At 33.1% G+C, this 21,221-nt stretch overlaps 3 protein-coding genes and 1 pseudogene across 6 annotated transcripts; 2 read left to right on the forward strand and 2 right to left on the reverse strand.

Moving 5' to 3' along the window:
- Positions 1-203: 203 nt before the first annotated feature.
- Positions 204-686, reverse strand: LOC133680154 (uncharacterized). The gene has a single exon (XM_062102973.1). It carries the CDS (start codon positions 684-686, stop codon positions 204-206), a length of 483 nt encoding a protein of 160 aa, XP_061958957.1.
- A 7,510-nt stretch (positions 687-8,196) lies between these two features.
- On the reverse strand, positions 8,197-9,626 carry LOC133679369 (pentatricopeptide repeat-containing protein At5g01110-like; annotated as a pseudogene).
- Positions 9,627-9,882: 256 nt separating this feature from the next.
- LOC133679371 (small ribosomal subunit protein uS8my) lies at positions 9,883-13,526 on the forward strand. Of its 3 annotated transcripts, none has more exons than XM_062101947.1 (2): positions 9,883-10,033; positions 12,588-13,526. In XM_062101947.1, exon 2 carries the CDS (start codon positions 12,610-12,612, stop codon positions 12,997-12,999), a length of 390 nt encoding a protein of 129 aa, XP_061957931.1. In that variant the 5' UTR covers positions 9,883-10,033; positions 12,588-12,609; the 3' UTR covers positions 13,000-13,526. The 3 variants fall into 3 exon arrangements, with proteins under 3 accessions (XP_061957931.1, XP_061957933.1, XP_061957932.1); XM_062101949.1 differs by lacking the exon at positions 9,883-10,033 and adding an exon at positions 11,364-11,527; XM_062101948.1 differs by lacking the exon at positions 9,883-10,033 and adding an exon at positions 11,365-11,572.
- A 2,969-nt stretch (positions 13,527-16,495) lies between these two features.
- LOC133680547 (small ribosomal subunit protein uS8my) lies at positions 16,496-21,165 on the forward strand. 2 transcript variants are annotated; one of them, XM_062103556.1, is made up of 2 exons: positions 16,496-16,730; positions 20,300-21,165. In XM_062103556.1, exon 2 carries the CDS (start codon positions 20,345-20,347, stop codon positions 20,732-20,734), a length of 390 nt encoding a protein of 129 aa, XP_061959540.1. In that variant the 5' UTR covers positions 16,496-16,730; positions 20,300-20,344; the 3' UTR covers positions 20,735-21,165. The 2 variants fall into 2 exon arrangements, with proteins under 2 accessions (XP_061959540.1, XP_061959539.1); XM_062103555.1 differs by having other exon boundaries at positions 16,497-16,730; positions 20,323-21,165.
- The last annotated feature ends 56 nt before the right edge of the window (positions 21,166-21,221 follow it).

The raw sequence follows: 21,221 nt of genomic DNA on the forward strand, positions 1-21,221 counted from the left end.
TGCAGACGCAGAAAGTACTTGCTCTTGAACACAAATATATTTGATCACATTTTATGTACAGTTGATAATCAAATTGCAAGGAGAAAATTACCAGTTTTTAGTTTGTTATTAGACTTCTCAATCACTAATGTATGTTTGTTTAATCCATCTCTATCTTCCAAGTAATTGCATACTCTAGCTACATGGAATTGTGGAATACTAATTTATGCCTTCTCGTTTTGTTTCCACTTCAACCTTGTAAACCTGCAGGGAGAGTACCTTATTTTGTACTCTGAAATAGTCTCAAGTTTAGGTGACCATGTTTGTTCTTTTGATCCAACCAGCTGTTCATAATGCTTCTTCAACTCTGGAGTGCTACAAAGAAAACTATTACCAGGGCTAGTAGAACCTGCAGTTTGATCTTGATCTCCACCTCTATTTATAAGCCTTGTTATGAATTCTGGCACAACCTTAATCAAAACCCTACCCTCAGCACCCTTTATGTACTGGAAAGGAGACTCGCCGAAATTAATGGGGGTTCGTTTAGGGCTAGAGCTGAAGGCTGCAAGAGAAGAAGCTGACAAAACATTGCATGCAAAGCGATCTAATGGAAGGACAAAGTAGGTTTGGCCTGGCATGAGCTCATCATCAATGGTTAGGGATGGAACAGGATGACCAATGAAGAAAGAATCTGCATGGCAGACCATTTTGTCTGGATTCTGAAACATGATCTCTCCAGCTATGTGTTTGTTGCTGCCCTTTAAGATTCTTGTGGTTCCTTCCCAGAAGATTAGCTTCACCACTGAAGATCTTGAGCTTTGATGGAAACATGGAAACACTGCATATCCCATTTGAAGGGAGTCAGAGACAAAATATATGAAGTTTGGATTGTTTGAGTATTTTTGGGTTTTGGATGGAGAAGATTAAGAGAGAGGAGGGGTTAAATAAACAAGGGAGCCTGATTAAGTCTAGGTATGTTTCTTAAAGGGGTTTTGATGGGGTCGGTGGTCAACCATGACGGCTTTGAACATCTAAATATATCAATCCTCTTACAGCTTCACGGGGTATCTTCTCAAAACTTCCAAAAGACTTGGTTGTTACAACTCACCCAAAAGTCAATATGCTAGCTCGATCGATCCGTAGCGGTTAATAAATATATACATAGTATAGTTTTAGCCTTTTTTTTTAGCATCGCATCCAATGTTTCTTCACTTGTTATATTGTTTTTGGACACGTTGGAAATGTTAAGTTTATTTTATTTTATTTAAAAAAACAGATCTATATATAATTTCGAGCATCATCTTTTCGTAACATGAAATGATCAACGGGGAAATCTTATTGAAAAAAAATATTATTTTTATTTAACTAGCATGATTACGAGAAATTGTAACAACTTCCTGGCCTTTTTTACTTTTCCTCAAGGATTTATATGGTTTGTGTTGATTCAATTAATAACATCAGATTATATACATATAAGTTGGTTAAAAACTCGGTGATATGAAGCTAGCTAGGCCTCGCCTGCCAAGCTATCTACCAAAACTTTGAACACTGACCATGCATTTTATCAATATTAATTTATGTAAATGTGCGATGAATGATATATATGGTCATAACTGATCAATAGCCATAAATAAACGTGTGCCCTCTACTTGTTTCTTTATAGGGCCGACCGGGGACCTCCTCACATGAATGAATATACGATATCATAGTCTTACAGAAAATTAAAGACTTGGGTTGACGCAACCATACTAATAAATGGCCATACCAACATTTCATTAAATTTAGCCCTCTTGATTACAACACTTAGCCAGCTAGCTAGGTAATTCTGCCACAACAAATGGTTCTACATGAAGTTATTGGCTGGATCATATATAATAATATATATCTTTAGCTTGGTGCGTATGCTATCCATGCCTTCTTCATTGCCTTGGGTACGGCCGGAGGGATATATATCGGTGGTGGTCATGTGGATTTACCAACATTCCACCCCTAGATTTATTGAAAATGCAGAAGCACTTAAGGTCAACTGTTTATGTGGCTAGAAATTAGAGTTAATTAAAAAGGTGTAACATAAAAAAAACGAGTATCACATGCATGGAATGAAAGATTTAATTACTTTATTTAAAGGTGTATTCATATGCATTCATGAAAGGTTGGATTAATTAATTTAAAGATGTATATATTTACTAAATATAATGATAATCCAACCGGAGGAAATGAATATTATATATTCCGGGTTAATATAGTGGCATCAATTTCCTCTATTTTCATTCTGCTAAAACGTTTATACAATCTCTTATCTCAAGTACTTCTACTCCTCAACTTGTGAACTCTAGCTCTTTAATTAGTTTACTGCCTCTACATATGATGTTATCAATGAAAAAATAATATTTAATTATATGTTAAGAGTCCTTCTGGTTAGATGAATGTCATACTTGGAGGTTAATTAAGTTTCATTTAGCAAATTAAAAGAAGAGGATGGCTTTTAAACGGCTTTATATTAGCTTAACAGAAGAGCTTTGGTTAAAATCAAACTGCTTTTACGGTTCTAAGATTTTCTGAAACACGATTTTCTAAATTTCTTGAGAAATATATATATATATATATATATATATATTATTCAAAAAATTATTTCAATATATATTATTTCAATTCAAATCTAAATAAATTAACTTCAAATTATATAAAATAAATACAATGTCAAGTATCTAAATATAATTTTAAAATTTAAACATTTTTAAATGGTTAAAAGTCAAGAATAAAAAGAACTTTAACTTAAAGTAATTCAACACAAACAAATATTAAAATATTAAAAAAATAAATTTTTTTAATACAAATTAAAAAAAAAACCATACATCAAACATCTTCTTAATAATTAACATAAAAATAATGTATTAAAATTTAACTTCCTCGTATTTGTTTCTTTTCTTCTAATACTGTAAATATTTTAACTATAGCATCATCGTTATAAAATTTATTGGCACACTATAAAATTGAAAGTAATAAAAACTAAATTAAAAAAAAAAGTAATTGTACAGAAACCATATAAAAGAAAGCCCACAAAATTTAACTGCGCGCATCAAAACAGTCACAAAGAATTGCTCATTAACTGTTGTCCAGGCAAAAAGTATTTTTATAATGAAAACAAATGTCTTCTCTCCAACCCAACTCAAGACAATGTTGAGATTGCCGGTAGCTAGCTAGTTTCAGAACATGCCCACTTGCTAGACTTCTTGTACCACATTATCGTGCTCGAGGTTGAAGAATCTTCTCGGGTTTGGATCCGTGAGACAACCTGATACCTTTTTCTCATCTCGGAGTGTTTTGTTACAGCATCGAGCAACCACCATTGGTTTGGTTGGAGAAATCACAGTTCCTCTATCACATGAAAACAGTCTAGCAAAATATTAACAGAAACAGAAAACATGGGACAAACTTGGAACAGTTTAGCCATAATTCGGTCGAGAAATACAGAATAAGTCGAGATCCAAAATAAGATGTGATTTATTCCATTTTATTTTGTTTTTTTAAAATGATATGATATATGCTGGTCATTCGAGCTGAAATGGAACTAAATTAACATCTTTTCTCTTATAGTTTTGGCCCTGCGACAGATTTAACATATATCTGCCGAAGATTGAATCATAAAGACTTAAAGAGGGTTAATTAGAAAATATTAACGGCGACAAAATTGACCTTGAATCCTGATTTTGACAATGCTAAAGTATTTATTATATCGGGATACGACTTTGTTTAGAAGGTTATGTATAAAGAGCAGTCCAAAAGTCAAGTTTATGCTATTGTCCAGTACATTGAACAATATTTATTGGAATTTTATTTTATTTTTATGAACTATCAAAACATTGAACAGCACATATATGTGGGTAAGAAGATTACTGACGCATGTACCATTTCCAGTTATTGTCAATTAAACACTACGCAAATACTCTCATTAACCCAATTTAGAATGTGTTCTAGATCGAATTAGAAATGAATACAACCTAATTCGAAGTCGTATGTTTAATTTTCTTTAATTAGAAGTCGTATGATGAAAAACACCTAATTAAGGTGACAATTGTGTTAGCTTGTTGGGGATTGTTGTGGTGCTATTATTTTCTTTCTTTGATAAATTGGAGAGAATGCATGGATCTCAAGACTTAATTTAGATGTAACCTTAACCATGCTCCCACAATTGGGTTAGCTGGCCAAATTATCAACCCTTTAATTTTTAAAACTTGTTTGCTGTCCAAAATCATAATGTCAGCAGAGCTTGATGGTTTTTTTTTTAATATTTTGAAAGTGTTTTTTAAAAAATTAATTTTTATGTTATTTTTTTATTTATTTTAAATTAATGTTTTTTGTTTTTATTTATTTTGATGTGGTAATGTGAAAAATAATTTTTAAAAAATAAAAAATATATTATTATAATATGTTTTCAAACTTTAAAAAACAAGTATTTTTATACTTTATTTTCAGACAACGTAATAAACTTTTGGTGCTGTTGTTCAACAAGGTTGGTTGGCCACCATCCTCGTCTGCGGGGAAAAGTGGTGTAAATTTCTTAACCATACGTTGCCAGTCTCGGTGACTGATCCAAGTGGATTCCCTCTAAATTTGGATACAGAAAGCAAATATTTTGGAAATAAGTTTGAAACTTTACAAATGTCATCACCTGTGACATCAACCAAATTGGCGTTTATCGATATGCATACAAGGTTCTGAGTTATTTTGGCATTTAAAACATGTAAAGTTGCTCTCAATCTCGTAATTCATTGTTTCAAATTCTTATTACTGGCTGTCCAGTTGCAGGTTGACTTGCAAGTTGTATAGATGGAGTAAGTAGAACTTTGAAATGGACTTGCAAGTTGCAGATATCGTTCGTTTCTTGCAACCTTTGCAGTGTCTTTACCCCATATATATATATATATATATATATATATATATATATATATGGTTTGGCCACGTTGTCTTAAAATCTTAATTTGGGATGATTAAATTAGTTGACAGTCAACGGTAATGGTAAAGATAGAGTCCAAAATCGAAACCTGACCAGAATCTCAGGAGCGTACGTTAATTTTGTCTCAATTACCACATTCTTTTAAACCACAAAATTCAACGTAAATGAATCATTCAACAAGAGGGTCCTACACTGTGGAAAACCCCTACTTGTATCAATGATGTAGTCAGAATTCTAACATTTTATAATTCGTATCATCATCATCATCATCATCTTTCGACCGTGTTTGGCCTTAAAAACGAGCTGACTTCTTTTTTTAGATATATAATTGAAGGCTAAAATGCCCATCTTTATCATCCTCAATCTCAATTTTTATTAATAATAGAGACGTGTCTAATGTATTAATTCTCGATCATTTCACATGCTTTAATTAATTCAAGGGGTATTTGTTTATTTATTTATTTACACTAATCTGGTACTTTAAGAAATTTAAATGCGAGCCAAATCTAATTCTTAAGAAACCTGTCAGAATCTTCTTCTTTTTTCAATTTAATTAATCAGGCCAGCATCCATATGGACGGAAAGGATAATTAAAGAGTGAAGAAATATCGATTGGTTGAGCAAATCTTACTAGCTAGTTGAGGGGAGAGGGGGGATGGTGCATTGCTGCCACAATAATACAACTTAGCACGTGATGTATAATAATAATAATAATAAAATAAAAATACTTTAATTATGTTAAAAGCTCATGAAATACATACACAAGCAGCCATGTTAGGTTTAACCATACATCTTTAACTCCATTGAATTTCATGAGTACTGCAATTCTCCTGCACACCACTAAAGAAAGGGCTACGTCATGTACATAGAAACGGTCTGCCATTATCGCGTACGTGGATTGATAATAAGGTAATTAAACAATATTGCATGACGATTAAAAAACAATAATAAACAAAGTTCGGAGACCTGGAATTATTAATCATGAGATTGGTCAAAAAGTGTGGGAGATGGATTCTTATTGGCGTACGTATAAAAGATGAATAAAAAATGTTATATATGGATACCATCACCAATTAATGAACGGTGCCTTTCTATGGCTAGTCGTAGAAACAATTTAGACCAAATCTTTATCTTCATCGCCGTCCGCATCCAGATGAAAATATGATGTTTCTTGAGCTTTGGAGGCGACGACGATGCCATAAAAGATTTAGCAGATCATCCTTACACTGCTTTAGTAATGCATGAATCCATACTTTCAAGAAAGAACATTAGAACACTTGAAAAAAAAATTGATCCGGCGAGTGGTGGCTCATGACCCAGCTAATGATACATACCCAGTAATATTAATTATTTGTGCAGCTTATATTTCCCGTTTAATTTTAAGTTTCTACATCCGTATTCCGTATACATTTCAAAATAAAACTCCCATGTCCTAATACTTGATTTAAAATAAAGATAAAAGGGTGTATTTTTAATTAATTTATTTTATTTTATTAATGTGTTCAGTTTTTTTTCTAGAATTCTTTACTAGAATATTTGTTTCTTGGACAGCATCTTATCATCATCGTCATAAAATCAAGTTTTAATGAAAAACAATTATAATAATTTTGATGTCAGTGTTAGAAAAACTAAGAATAATAAAAACAATTATAATAATTTTGATGTCAGTGTTAGAAAAACTAAGAATAATACAGCTTGTTGCACATTATTATTGAGAATTTATTTTTTTATATATATAATATCATTAAACTTCTCACAGCAACTCATCATGAAGACCTTGTGACTCGGCATCTTGCCTTGTTTAAATTTCAAATTATATCTTGTTGAGGGTTGATATTATGTGAACAGGTTGACTTGCATAACCCTATCAAAATACATATTAATTCCAAAAACATTTCAAGACAATTATTTTTTTTCTTGCACATTGAGATGATAATGTTTTCAGTCGATTTAGATCAACTTATATTAACACGTGAAATATCTTTTTCTTGAATTATAGACTCAACTTAATTAAATAACTTTGTTTTTATTTAATATTTCTTACTTGATTACCCCATAATAAAAATATATGCCGATAATTTTTGTCAGCAAACAGAAAAGGAAATAATAATTGAACCCAATTCACAATTAACATGCAGTGCAAAAGTCACTCCAAAATTAGAGTATTACTTGAATGTAAATTGCTTTAACAAGTGGTAGAAAATGGGGGTGATTCGGTACTGCTTTTGAAAATATTTATAGTATTTTTTAAAAGTATATCCAATAATTTTAATATATTTTTAAGTAAAAAAACTATTTTAAAAAATATTTTACACCACAATCTAAAATAAAGTGTTAATATATTTTGATGATTTTAATTTACTGATATAAAAAATAAAAAATAATCTAAAATAATATTTTTTAATAAATTTTCAAATAAATTACTATTTTAAAAAATATTTTACACCGCAATCCCAATAAAAAATTCACAAGTAATAGCCAATTATCCTTTGAGTCTAAACCCTATTGCGAGGGTGCCATTTCCATACAGAATTAGGATTCTGACCCTTTTCTTTTGGGCCTCTGAGTTTGCTAAGCTACCCAAATAACTGAATAAGACTGTGCATCAATTCAAAGAAAATTCAAGGCGGAGCAAAAAAAAAATTCTGGCCACCGGAGGAAAATCTTCTCTTCCGAGGAACTCGTCATGAAGAGAAACATAAGCAAATGTAAGCAAATGGTTTTGACGACTTTTGCTGGCCCTTCATATCTCCTCGAATGGAAATAAAAGCAGACTCTTCCGCTTTAGAACATCTTTTCTTAGCTTTACCTGAATCCTAATCCACAAACTGGGTTTAGAGTGTTGGCGACAGTACTGCTCATTTCTTGGTCCCATAGCAAATCATGGCAGTTATCAGCTATGCTATAATTCCCCGGCTTGAAAAAATACACTTGTTCACACCTGATGGACAAGCTATTCGCTCTTTAAACCTGAAATAGAAAAATTAGCGTGCAAATTATGGTAAGGAGTTAGCAACATAGCAGAGAGCAAGGAAGAGAACTACAAAACCATTTGAAATACCTTCGTCAAGAGCATCTATAATCTAACCAACATGGAACACTCCACAATAATGGAATCAACCTCTGCTTTCTAAAACTCTCTGAGCACATCTAAAAAGAACACAAATGAATTCAGTAACAGAGGTCGTGAAATGATATTGCAGAACATAGAACAAAGAAAATAAAAATAAGAAATAGGATATCCCACCTGGCAGGCACAGAGACAACTGAATCCAGCCAGTATAAAAGCTGTAAGATCAAAATAATTAGGATTTATCAGCTGGAATGGATCTGCTTAGCAGCATTTCACCATGAAACTGAGCTTTCAAGTTGTCCAGGGTCACATGGATTTTATTAACCATGCGAGACAGCAGAACGGTGATCAAATTAAAAAAAAAAAAACATCATCAGGGACAAATCCTTTTTGCAGCATTTCATCATGGAATCGAAATGCCTCATTCAAGCTCTCCCGGGTGACATGTCAATTTTCAAAGCTGTGTACGCGGACCTACCTGGAGTAATCCCTTTCTTGATCATTTTCCGCAAGACCAACTCAGCCTCTTGCATCCTACCATGCCTACAGAACCCATTCATAACTACATTATATGTAATGATATCAGGCAACAGACCTTCTTTTTCCATCTTATTCATCCAAAGAAAAGCTTTGTCCATATGATCTTCTCTTACAAAACCATTAATAAGGGTGCTATATGAAATGCTATCTGGAGTAACTCCTTCTGCAATCATCCTGCCCAAGAACTCATCAGCTGACCAGTAGTAGCCTTTTATAACAGTGTTGCAGGTGGCAAGGGTGGGTTTAATGCCTTTTTCAATCATCTCATCTCACAATCTAAAGGCTACAGATACATGGCCCACACAACAATACATGTTCATTAAAATGCCATACGTAATGTGATTGGGGAAAATCTTCCTAGAGTTCACACCATCCCATAAATCATAAGCTTTCTCAATTTCACCCATCTTGCAAAACCCATCAATTAATGTATTGTAATATCTGGTTTGATATTCCTTCGAGTCATTGCCCAAAAAAAGCTCAGTGCTTTATTCATATCCCCATTCTTACAACGGCAACGAATAAGTGTGGTGAGGGTGTAGAGATCAGGGAACACACCCCTCTCCGCCATCTCAGTGAACATATCATCTGCATCTGTGAGCATCTTCTCTTTGCACAATCCATTTAATACCGTGTATTGTATGCAACCACATCTAAAACACAACCCTACTCTAGCATTTCATCACGTTTCTTCAAAGCCTCCAACATATTACAGTTTTTACAAAAACCATTTATAAGAATAGTGTGAATCACATTTTCCAGAACCAAACCAGATTTCTTCATATCTCCAAAATACACTAATGCCTGATCAACATAATTGTTCCTCGAAAAAACTGCAATAAGGGAACTAATGCTAATCAGGAACAACACCTCGACATAACATTTCACCAAAAAATTCTCCAGCTTCAGAAGAATTGTCTTTCTACAGCTGCCAACAGGCAATGTGTTATGTGTAGTAGTATCAGGGCCCGGCCCAATGTTCAGCATCTCAATCAAAATTTCCTTTGCTCTTGCATATCTTCCCTTTTTACACAACGCATTCACCATAAAGTATAAACATTCAATTCAATTGCACTTCTAACAAATTCCATATACAATTCCCAAGCCAATCCATCTTTCCCCAATCCATCTATCTCATAGCTATTAAATCTAGACTGATAGATCAATCTAAAAACTAATTAATCTGATTATTAAACTAGTTGGAGTGAAATAAAAAATCAAAAAAATATCAAACCAGTAAGATCTAGTTAACCCACCAGGTCAATCCATGATCCAGACAAACTCGAGGGAGACCCATCATATATATATATAAACTTTACAAACAGCCAAAAAACAATAACAATGTATTCTGCCCTAATTTCGGTCGAGTAGAAGAAGAAAGCCACAGCCGTTCAGTGGTGAATCAGTAGATCAGATATGCCTGCTTCTGGTCTCATCTAGCTTCTTCAAGCAGAGAATTAACGGAATTTTCAACTGAAGCCAAGGTAAGAACCATGAATGCTGTGATTTAAATCTTTCTTGCCCCTTCAATTTTCAAGACTCTGCCCAGAGTGTTTGTTTAGGATTTACTTGTATTTGCATCAAGGCCAATTGAATTTGCAATGCATCAAGAACAAGAAATTATTCTTGTTTGTCAGCCAAAAAGGAACGGAAAAATACAGAGGGAGCTAGATCTGAAACTTGAAAGGTAGCCTTTTGATCACCTTTCATTCTACAAAACCGTAGAGAATGTTTTCGTAAAAGCCTGCGTCTAGCAACAGGCACCCATAGAAACTGTTTTTATGAAGAACTGGAGCATGAGAATGTTAGGAGCTCTGCCTTTCACAATGTACAAGGACCCATGGTCAAGGGGTCTTTATATTTTAGCCTTCCTAAAAAAAATCCCTGCATTAGATTCAACGCAGAGAAATAACTGGATTTAACATCCTATGGCTAACCTTTTGCATTTACAACTAAACAAACACTTTCGGGTGCAAATTGGCGAGAAAGTGGCCGGTGATTAACTTGGTTTTTTATCCGGGTTGACCCACAAGACCCATGACCCGGTCATTTTACCGGGTCAACCACCGGGTTGGGTTTCATAACTATCTTCACTAACCCTCCAAGAAGACTTGCAGGATTTTAATTTTTATAGGCACATAACAGCCTTTACTCGTAAAAATCCTAAACGCCTCTGTCCCTTCCCTTAAACTCCTAGCATGCTCATTAAAGTTATTATCAACAAATCAAAAACCAGATTATTAGTGCCACGATTGCTACACATTGATGACACCAAAGCCTCAAAGACCTGAACCCTCGAAACCCCACTTCTCCTAATCATTATAAAAATAAAAGCTTGGGCGTTAGATAATCTTGTAGTACGTACAAAAACATGAACCATTGAACTCAATGAAGTCGATGAATGCTTAAAGTTTGTAGCTTTTAAAGATAAGCGATCAATAAATCTTTGACCCAGTTGCAATTACCATTACAAAGACAGAGCATCAACTAGAATTGATGGGTTTAAGCAAAGTTGATGGGAATGCAAATAATTTACATTACCTTGCTTTAAATAGAAGAGAATTTTCTCCACCAATAAAGAATCAGGCAGTGGTGTCGTTGAAGAAAAGTTGGGTTCTTTGTCTGGACTCTGAGAGGTTTCTAATATTTGGAGATATCCAAAGCCAATTTTCTCAGCAAAATTCTGTTGTTTTAGTGCATACCATTAAGTAATTGGAAATGGATGAAGGGGCTCAATTAAGAAAAAAGTTTGGTACCTGTGGACCTAGCTGAGAGATGTTTAAGTTTGTGAAGGTAAATGAGAATTGGTGAATGGGTCATGGCTGAGACTAAACGTGGAAAATGTTACATGGTTCCTTTTAACAAAACCTCTTACGCTAAGCCCTCTCATTCCCAATCCCAAAATAAACCCACTGTCGCCGCTCTGCTGCATTTTTTCTCAGGAACCCCTCTCGCCATTTCTCCCTCTCACTTAATCTGTAATACTCTCTCTCTCTCCTCCATCAACTCAATATTATTAGCAGGTAATCATTGCATTTTATTAATCTATTATTCTCTTTGCATCCTTTGCTTTGCATTTCAATTTTTCGAATTTCTCGAGTTTTTTTTGGGTAATCATTGGCATGGCTTTGGATTTATGATTTTATATTTCTTTGGTTGCTATTTTCCGAATTACAGCTTAGGTATATACATGCCTATTGTTTTGTGTAGATGTAGTATTTAATTCGAATAATAGAATTACATTACAAAAAGGTCTATGAAATTCTGAGTAAGGCATAATCATTGGGGTTGGTAGACTGGCTAGCGAGCTATTTGTTCGTAGAACCATTATTTCGTTTTGCTTAGGAAAATGACAGTACCTTAACAAGTGGGAATTGTACTTTTGCTAGAATTTCTCAGTTGCAAATGTATTAACTTCTGGCAAAAATTGGTTACAATTACATACACTTTTATCCATTGCTCTCCTTTTCTCAGTTCCATGTCCGCTTGTATGTTTTCTTGATATCTATAGGATTATTGTTAAAAAAAAAAACTAGTAGGTAAATTTCATAGCCTATGATTTGCTTAATTCTGTGATAGTAACCGGTGAAATTATAGTTTTTGGGTTTGGAGTCGGGTTATGGATACCTGTAACCTGGTCAGGTTGGGTTCAGGTGTCCAAAATCCATGCCCGTCACATTTATGGTTGGGTATGGATAATAATTTTAGGTTCGGGTTTAGGCATGGATAGTACCAAACCTGACTTATATATACTCATTGTCATCCCTAATTTTGAGTTTATATCACATGGTTTAGCCACCCTTAACCGCTGGTCGAGTTTCGCTGCTATTTGTTTGTATGCACAGAATTTTCCTTCTAGTATTATATTATATCTATTGTTGAATAATCATGTCATAATATGGTATTATGTGATTTTGTACATCCAATTAACGTCATTGGTATGATATTGATTAAAATGTGTGGTTAATGATTTTGCACTTCCAACATTAGATGTTGATGGTGTGATGGATTACAGTTCCTTTGCATTTGGTTTTCCAGCTTGCTGTGAAGAGAGAGTAAGATGGGGAGGAGGATATTGAACGATGCCTTGAGGGCAATAGTGAACGCAGAGAGGAGAAGTAAATCTACTGTGGAGTTACAGCCCATTTCTACTGTCATGTCTTCTTTTCTTAAGATCATGAAAGACAGGGGATATATAAAAAACTTTCATGTTTATGATCCACACAGAGTGGGAAGGATAACTGTTGAATTACAAGGCAGGGTTACTGATTGTCGAGCTCTCACTTACAGGCAAGACATTAAGGCAAAGGATATAGAAGCTTACAGATTGCGGAACCTTCCTACACGGCAGTGGGGTTATGTTGTGGTCACAACTCCGGATGGTATATTGGATCATGAAGAGGCTATCAGTCGGAATGTGGGAGGTCAGGTTCTTGGTTATTTTCATTAGATGTGTCTTCTGTGTCATCTTTTCAGATTGTGAGAACTTGGAAGCTCAAAAGGACCATGATGGTTCTTGTTTTCTTTTCTTTTTTAGAAGGGTAAATTAACTTCAATTGAAGCCCGTATCTCCTCTCTCTTTGAAGTGAAATGAGTTTACTTTAGCTGTATCTAAAGTAACAGTCAATGGCTCCTTTATCATATAGTCAAGTTCAGACTTTGCGACCGCCTAGATGATATCATGGATGTGGCAAAACATGTTGCTTGAGAGGTTCAGTAAGATCGATACATGAAACACGAAGGAAATTAGCTTACCATGTGTACCTGTTGCATACTTGAAGCATTTTGATTTTGATTGCCATTGGGAGCTCTTCAGGCTGATTATGCAAAGTATGGGTAGTTTTCTCGTTTCTTAAATTCCTCCTGTTTCAGGTCTCAGGTAAAATCCTATTTGTTGTGGCTTGGGACCATGGGAATTAGCACTCTCATAACTGATGCGTTTTGCAGCAAGTCAATTAATTTTTGGTAAAACATCAATATTTTCTTGTGCAAACGACGTCATTGAAGGAAAAAAAAAGGCCCTTTGCTTTTTCTTTTTCTTTTTTATCTTTTTGAATAAATGACATTTTGTTTTGATTTTTTTTCTCTTGAGAGCATAAACATCATCTGATGTTTTTTTTTTCTTTTTTTCGAAGAAAGATATATGTCATTTACCTTTGTGAATACTGCAAAGCAATTATACCAGCACTTGAAATCATGGTTATTAAATCTAGTTGACTCGGATTAATTTGAAAAAATTAAAAAATATGTAAATAAAAGCTGTGTGTGTATGGGGGGGGGGGTTGTGGCATAGAAAAGTTAAAAGGTATTTTATGTGGATATAAATTATAAATATAGTTATCCCACAAAAATTTAGAAGCATTTCATGTGATATAAGCTATAAGAAAAATAATATGTTTTTCAATTATTATGTATAAAATGATAGCAATAATAACCTATTCATGAAAAAAATAATTTAAATTGTTTTTTTTTATTTTTAAAAATTTTAAATAGATTTTAAACATAAGTTTATTGTCATTATTATTTTTTAACTTTCAATTACACATAAAACATAATAATGTTTTTTATTAACTTGATGTAATAATCATAACTTTCTTAACACAAACAATGATTATAATTAAAAACCTGATAAAGATAAAAACAACTATGTTTTTTTTAATTAGTAGAGTATCAAATGATTTTCTCACCTGATATCTTTTCATGTTTAAAAAAGTTGTGGTCCCTGTTGCATAGCACGAACATGCACCGAGCCTTAATCCTGTCGACATAAATCTTGTAAAACCCAATCCTAAGGGAGCCCGTGCAAACCAAAATGATGGTATGGGTATTTTTATATGTAAAAAAATATTGAAGTGTTGCTACGGTCTGAATAATATTAATAATAACTAATTTTGTAAAATAGTGGCATGTAACATGTTCCATCATCTGAAAGGGTTCATTGTAGTTGTGAGTGTCTCTTGTACCAGCCATAATTTATACTTAATTTTTATTTAATTAGGAATTTGATATATAATTTAGAGGTAAGTACTTTTAAAAAAATCTAATCAGTTAAACTATACTTATTAAATAACTTCATTTTCTTATATCGACAAGTCACGATTTCAATGTTATATATATTAATAATAACTAATCTTGTAAAATAGTGGCATGTAACATGTTCCATCATCTGAAAAGGTTTATTGTAGTTGTGAGTGTGTCTTGTACCAACCATAATTTATACTTAATTTTTATTTAATTAGAAATTTGATATATGATTTAGAGGTGAGTCCTATTAAAAAAATCTAATCAGTTAAACTATACTTATTAAATAACTTCACTTTCTTGTATCAACAAGTCACGATTTACAATGTTATATATATATGTATGTATGTATCTTCATTTATACTGTGTATTTGTTTGTGTTTTCTATCAAAATCTAGTCCATGGTCTACAATAATTTAACAAAACATATTTTAATTGTTTTTTATTCAACATAATTTCAACTATAATTTTAATCAAATATATATTTTAATCTAACTGGTAGTAAGGTTTTTAATCTATCTTTTCTTAAACCGCGGCCATAAAATCTACTGCAATGTCAAATATAAAAGGTAACAGGATTAGTTTGGATTGAATCATTTGTCCATGTTACACTACTATTTTATTTTTAAAAAATATAAAAAAATCCAAGTATTGCTTATATATTTTTTGTTAGAAATTTTTTTTAAATTATGCTTGAGTTAATCAAATGTGACTAGTTTAATTTAACGGGTTTAAAGATAAATTAAACAACATATAAAAATATAGTGTAACTAACAAAATTTAAGACTGATAAAAATTAACTATGCTTATACCAATAATATATATATATATATATATTACTAAATTGTTTCCATTCAATTTGCAAATAACATTTGTATCCCTGGAAAATATCATTCTACCTCGCTAGCAAAATAAAATTTTTTGTGCAAAGAAAAGTAAATGTAATTAGTAATTACACCGTGCAAGTTCACCATGAATTACCTCACGGTATAGAACGAAACAATTATCTCTTTTGGAGTTTTTCGTTATACTCAAATTCATTTTAACTCATTTTTCGTGTTTTATTTTTAATCAATCGGAAATTACCCAACTGGCTCTTTTTTGTCTAATTTTTTAAATAAAAATGCTAGTTTCTCTTAAGAAACGTGTGTTTTTGTGCATAAAATAAAGGAATTGGAAATGGATGAAGGGACTCGATTAAAAAAAGTACGGTACCTGCGGACCTAACTTGGAAATATTTCTGTGTTGGTAAATGAGAATTGGTGGATGGCTCGCTGCTGAGATGACGTGGAAAATGTCGTTTGGTCTGGCAATTTCACTTGCGCCGGATGGATGCCGACCCCGCTTGAATGGACAGTAAAGTTTATGGATATTTCGTGTCTGGTTCAGTTAATTGTGTAGTTCGTATTTTACTATTTTTTATATGATTATACTTTAAAAATTAAATGTATGTTTGAGAGTTATGATAAATATTGTGTTTTAAAGTATTTTTTATTTAAAAATATATAAAAATAATATTTTTTATCTTTTTACTAGCCTATTAAAACAATAAAAAAACTAAAAAAATTAACTTTAAACCAAAAAATTTAAATTTTTAGCGAATAATGTTTTAACCATAATACCAAACATGCAAAATCTTTTAAAAAATTACAAGTTATAGTTTTTTTCTTAAATAAAATTCTAATAAAGAGTTTTTAGCAGAATCATATAAAATCATAATATATATTAATTAATTAAATATTTTTAAATATGTCACAGGGTAAAATGCACGCAGCACATGAACAAATTTAGCCTAAAATTTGAAGGTAATAAGTTGGGTATGGATGCTACCTTATCTTATCCAAAACATTAGTCAAAAGTCAATAATGACCTTAAAGTTTAACAAAATCACATTTATACCAACTATATATATATTTAAAAAAATCAATAACGATCCCAGGGTTTCTCCTCTTCAACCGCCGAACACTTTCCAGCAGGCAAACACACGAAAACAAAAGGGTTTTATCTCCGGATTTTCTCTAAAAAAAAGTTATCTCAATAATCACTCATCCTGCAAATATTTAGTATTTTCATCTCAATAAACATTTATCTCATTTTTATCTCTCTCTACTCCCCTCTGATCTGTATCTCCAGTAACCGTTAGAGAGAGAGCCTCTTCAGGTACATCTCTTTCTGTCAAACTTTACGAATTTTTGTCATTAAGTTTAGGCTTATGCTTATTGATTCCTTTTTGATTGTTGTGAAAACTGAGAAACAGAAAGAAAGTTTTGATTTTTTTACGGTGAAAATGAAATTGAAGCTATCAATCTCGCGACTTACATCAGTTATTCTTTTTTTACTTATCGTGACAGTTTAGAATGGCTGTTGAATCGGGATCGGTTTCTATCTTTATCTGTAAATTTAGTAACTGAAATAGACTGTAATTGTTGATCCCAGTTTGCAAAAAAAAATGTCTCTCTGTCGATTTTTATGTAAATTTTATCAGCCTGTTAAATGATTATTTTCTGATTTTATTTCTGGGTGGGCAAGGATATGGCAGTGTTGGGATTCCCTGGTTAAGAATGGCTTCCTTGTGATTTTTGGAATACGCATTTTAGAAACCAGAAGCTCTGCTAAACAAATCAGTTTCGACAGTTTTAGGTTTATGAATACTGAGAAATGTGGATAACTTTTTGATGCTTTGTTAAATTGGAGATTTCTTCATCATAGGGAAATAAGGAATGCTTGATAACTTTTATATTTCAGAATTGAGCAATACATTTGTGAAATCCCGGTACATTATAAATACGATGACCGATGACCGTGGAACATGATTGTAAAGTCCCGATAAATCAAATAAGATGACTGGAAACATGGTGAAAAATTGATAAGAAAGATTTAATAGAGAGGTATTAAATAAAATATTAGGATACATTGAATGAATAATTATGGATGATAAAAATAATTCCAGAAGTTAGCCTGAAGATGATGGAAAGGCCTAGGGTAATTAAAGGGGAGGTATAAATACAATAAGACAAAAATCAACTCATTTCTTCTCTAAGAGGTGCCGGCCAGAACAGCCCAAAACAGCCCGCTCCCTTTGTTCTTCTTCACCAAATCCATTGCATGTCCTTGCAAAACAAAATGGTTGTGAGATTGTAAATTTGTGAGGAAGGAAGCTACACTAGAAAACATTGAGAAAGAGAGAGAGGGACGGATAGAGAAGAGTAAGGAAGAAAAAAAATTCAAGTGAGCTTGAAGAAGAAGGAGAAGAGGAAGAAGTTGTCTAGGAAGCCACAACTTAGGCTCAAATTCGTTTGGTAAGATGATTTTCATTGTTTAAATTGTGTTCTTGGTAACATTTGATGGAGATGATGAAAAACCCCAAATGTTATAACCTTAGGGTTTGTATGCATGTTGAAAATAGAGGTGTAATGAAACAAACATGTTAAGTGAACATTGGAAGGACACAAAACTAAAGAAGAAAATTGAAAGAAATCAAGTGGAAATTCCTAACCCAAGAACCGACCAGCCTTGAACAAAAAAGGGAGTGAGAGATATGATTTGAAAGGGGAAATGCTAAATGTTTAACAAGCCTTGTGTAGGGTAAGTTGTGATTAAAAATGGAACTTTGGATAATTGGAAGGATTGTGTGTTCTTGTAAACATGAAAGGGTGTTCATGGCGGGAAGGAACTTGTTGTAAACACATCTTTAAAGCATAGAACTAATATTTAGAATGAAAATATGGGAATGATGTAAAAAGATGAAGTAATTGGAATAAAAGAACTTGGATGAATGGGCATGTTGGTGTTGGCCAGATTTGGGAACAAAAAGGAGGGATGGAAATTTAGTTTAAAATTATAATGCAAAGTGTTAACAAGTGGGTGAATGGTGGTAATGGTATAGTGATGTAAGTACAATTATTGCCATTGATCCTTAATTAGAAGCAGAATACATTGCTAAAATGGATGGTAGAATGGAGAGTAGGTGTATGAACAGGTGTTAATGAATTAGAGGAATTAGTGTGAAATTTGAACATGTACATGTGAAATTGAGGACATCCAAAGAAAAACAAATGGGGGCCGTTCAACCAAGTTCATAAGATTAAGGGGGAGAGAAGAATATAAAAATGTTGTAATGGAATTAACAAGGATGAAAAGATCAGTTTTGGAAAATAAGGATTTTGAAGTAAATGGGTTAAGTTAGCATAAGAAGGGGATAAACTAGAAGAAATTATGTTAAACATTGAAAAAAACTAAGAGAAAACACCTAACATTAGGGATGGACAGATTTGGTTAATAGGAGGATTGTGCTTAAAGGTGCTATAGGGAATATGGAATGAAAATACTTGGTTGATTGTCAAATCCATAGATTGAGAAGCTGGACAGTTTTGTCACCTGACTTCCCAATGAGATTAGAACTTGAAAATGATAGAATCAGAAATAAATTTCTCGGAAGATGTGGCTAGAGATGTTAGTTTTCAAACGAAACTGACCTTACTTAATTTGGAGTTATAAAACTCTAGATATGGATTAAAAACTGAAGAAAAGTCAAAGTGAATCTTGCTGGACAGATTTGTATAAAGTGTGAAAATGGGTAATTTTGATTATGTTAATGACGGAACTGGTTTTCGTCCCTTTAAAAAGTTGTAGTTTCATATCTTATCTTTCAAAAAAGTCAAGCCACACCCAAACCCAAGGTCTATAATCTTAGTTATGAATAAAATATTGAACATTAATTATGAGTGATAACTGGTGTAGAACCTGTAATGAGGAAATTAGATGAAGGAAACTAAACGGAATCCTCAATTAATTCATGGAAATAAACTTATGTGAATGGAATTCGCAATGATACGAGAGCTCACATTGCAGTGAAGCTATGAAATGATACTAATAATACCTCTTGATTCAAAGCATGAGAGGTGCTTGGAGCAGGATCATCTGCGATAGGAGGAAACCGGTTAGTCAGAGAACGAGGCAGGTGCATTGCACCTCTGTCAATTAATTTTACCTAAATCCTTGATACTAATTATCATTGCTTCAATTACAGTAGGTGTCCATAATAATAAGAATATGAGTACTGAATAATATTTAATTGACTAGTTTCCTGGTTTGGAAATTAGTGGTGTTAGTGTGACTGGCGACCAGGAATAAAATTATTGAAATGAAATTTAATTTGACTAGTTTCCTAGTTTGGAAACTAGTGGCATCAGTGTGGCTAATGACCTGGAATAAATTTATTGAAATGAAATTAAATCTGACTCGTTTCCTTGTTTGGGAACTAGTGGTGTCAATATATCCTCTTTGAATGGATGGCAGGAGAAATAGAAGAGAAAGACAATGGTCCAGTCAAAGATTACTGGTTTTATTTAATCTCACCTTAATTTATCCAAAAAAAAAAAAAGTTGCACAAAGGTTCTGGTTTTGTATGAGTTTCTCAGTTGCAAATGTATTAACTTTTGTCAAAAATTGGTTACTTACACTTTTGTCCACTGTTCTCCTTTTCTCTGCACCATGTCCACTTGTATGCTTTCTTGATATCTATTGGATTATTGTTAAAAACAAACTAGTAGGTAAATTTCATAGCCTATGATTTGCTTAATTCTGTGATAGTAAGTGGTGAAATTATAGTTTTCGGGTTTAGATTTGGGTCAGGTTGAATGATTTTGTACATCCAATTAACATCATTAGTGTGGAATTGATTGAAATGCGTCTTCAACATTTGATGTTGATGGTGTGATGGATTACAGTTCCTTTGCATTTGGTTTTCCAGCTTGCTGTGAAGAGAGAGAAAGATGGGGAGGAGGATATTGAACGATGCCTTGAGGGCAATAGTGAATGCAGAGAGGAGAAGTAAATCTACTGTGGAGTTACAGCCCATTTCTACTGTCATGTCTTCTTTTCTTAAGATCATGAAAGACAGGGGATATATAAAAAACTTTCATGTTTATGATCCACACAGAGTGGGAAGGATAACTGTTGAATTACAAGGCAGGGTTACTGATTGTCGAGCTCTCACTTACAGGCAAGACATTAAGGCAAAGGATATAGAAGCTTACAGATTGCGGAACCTTCCTACACGGCAGTGGGGTTATGTTGTGGTCACAACTCCGGATGGTATATTGGATCATGAAGAGGCTATCAGTCGGAATGTGGGAGGTCAGGTTCTTGGTTATTTTCATTAGATGTGTCTTCTGTGTCATCTTTTCAGATTGTGAGAACTTGGAAGCTCAAAAGGACCATGATGGTTCTTGTTTTCTTTTCTTTTTTAGAAGGGTAAATTAACTTTCAATTGAAGCCCGTATCTCCTCTCTCTTTGAAGTGAAATGAGTTTACTTTAGCTGTATCTAAAGTAACAGCCAATGGCTCCTTTATCATATAGTCAAGTTCAGACTTTGCGACGCCTGGATGATATCATGGATGTGGCAAAACATGTTGCTTGAGAGGTTCAGTAAGATCGATCCATGAAACACGAAGGAAATTAGCTACCATGTGTACCTGTTGCATGCTTGAAGCATTTTGATTTTGATTGTCGTTGGTAAAACATCAATATTTTCTTGTGCAAACGACGTGCTTTTTTTTTTTCTTTTTGAATAAATGAAATGTTGTTTTGATTTTTTTTCTCTTAAGAGCATAGACATGATCTGATGTTTTTTTTCTTTTTTTAAAAGA

The sequence above is a fragment of the Populus nigra genome, chromosome 19 (genome assembly GCF_951802175.1).
Source record: "Populus nigra chromosome 19, ddPopNigr1.1, whole genome shotgun sequence".
Lineage (NCBI taxonomy): Eukaryota > Viridiplantae > Streptophyta > Magnoliopsida > Malpighiales > Salicaceae > Populus > Populus nigra.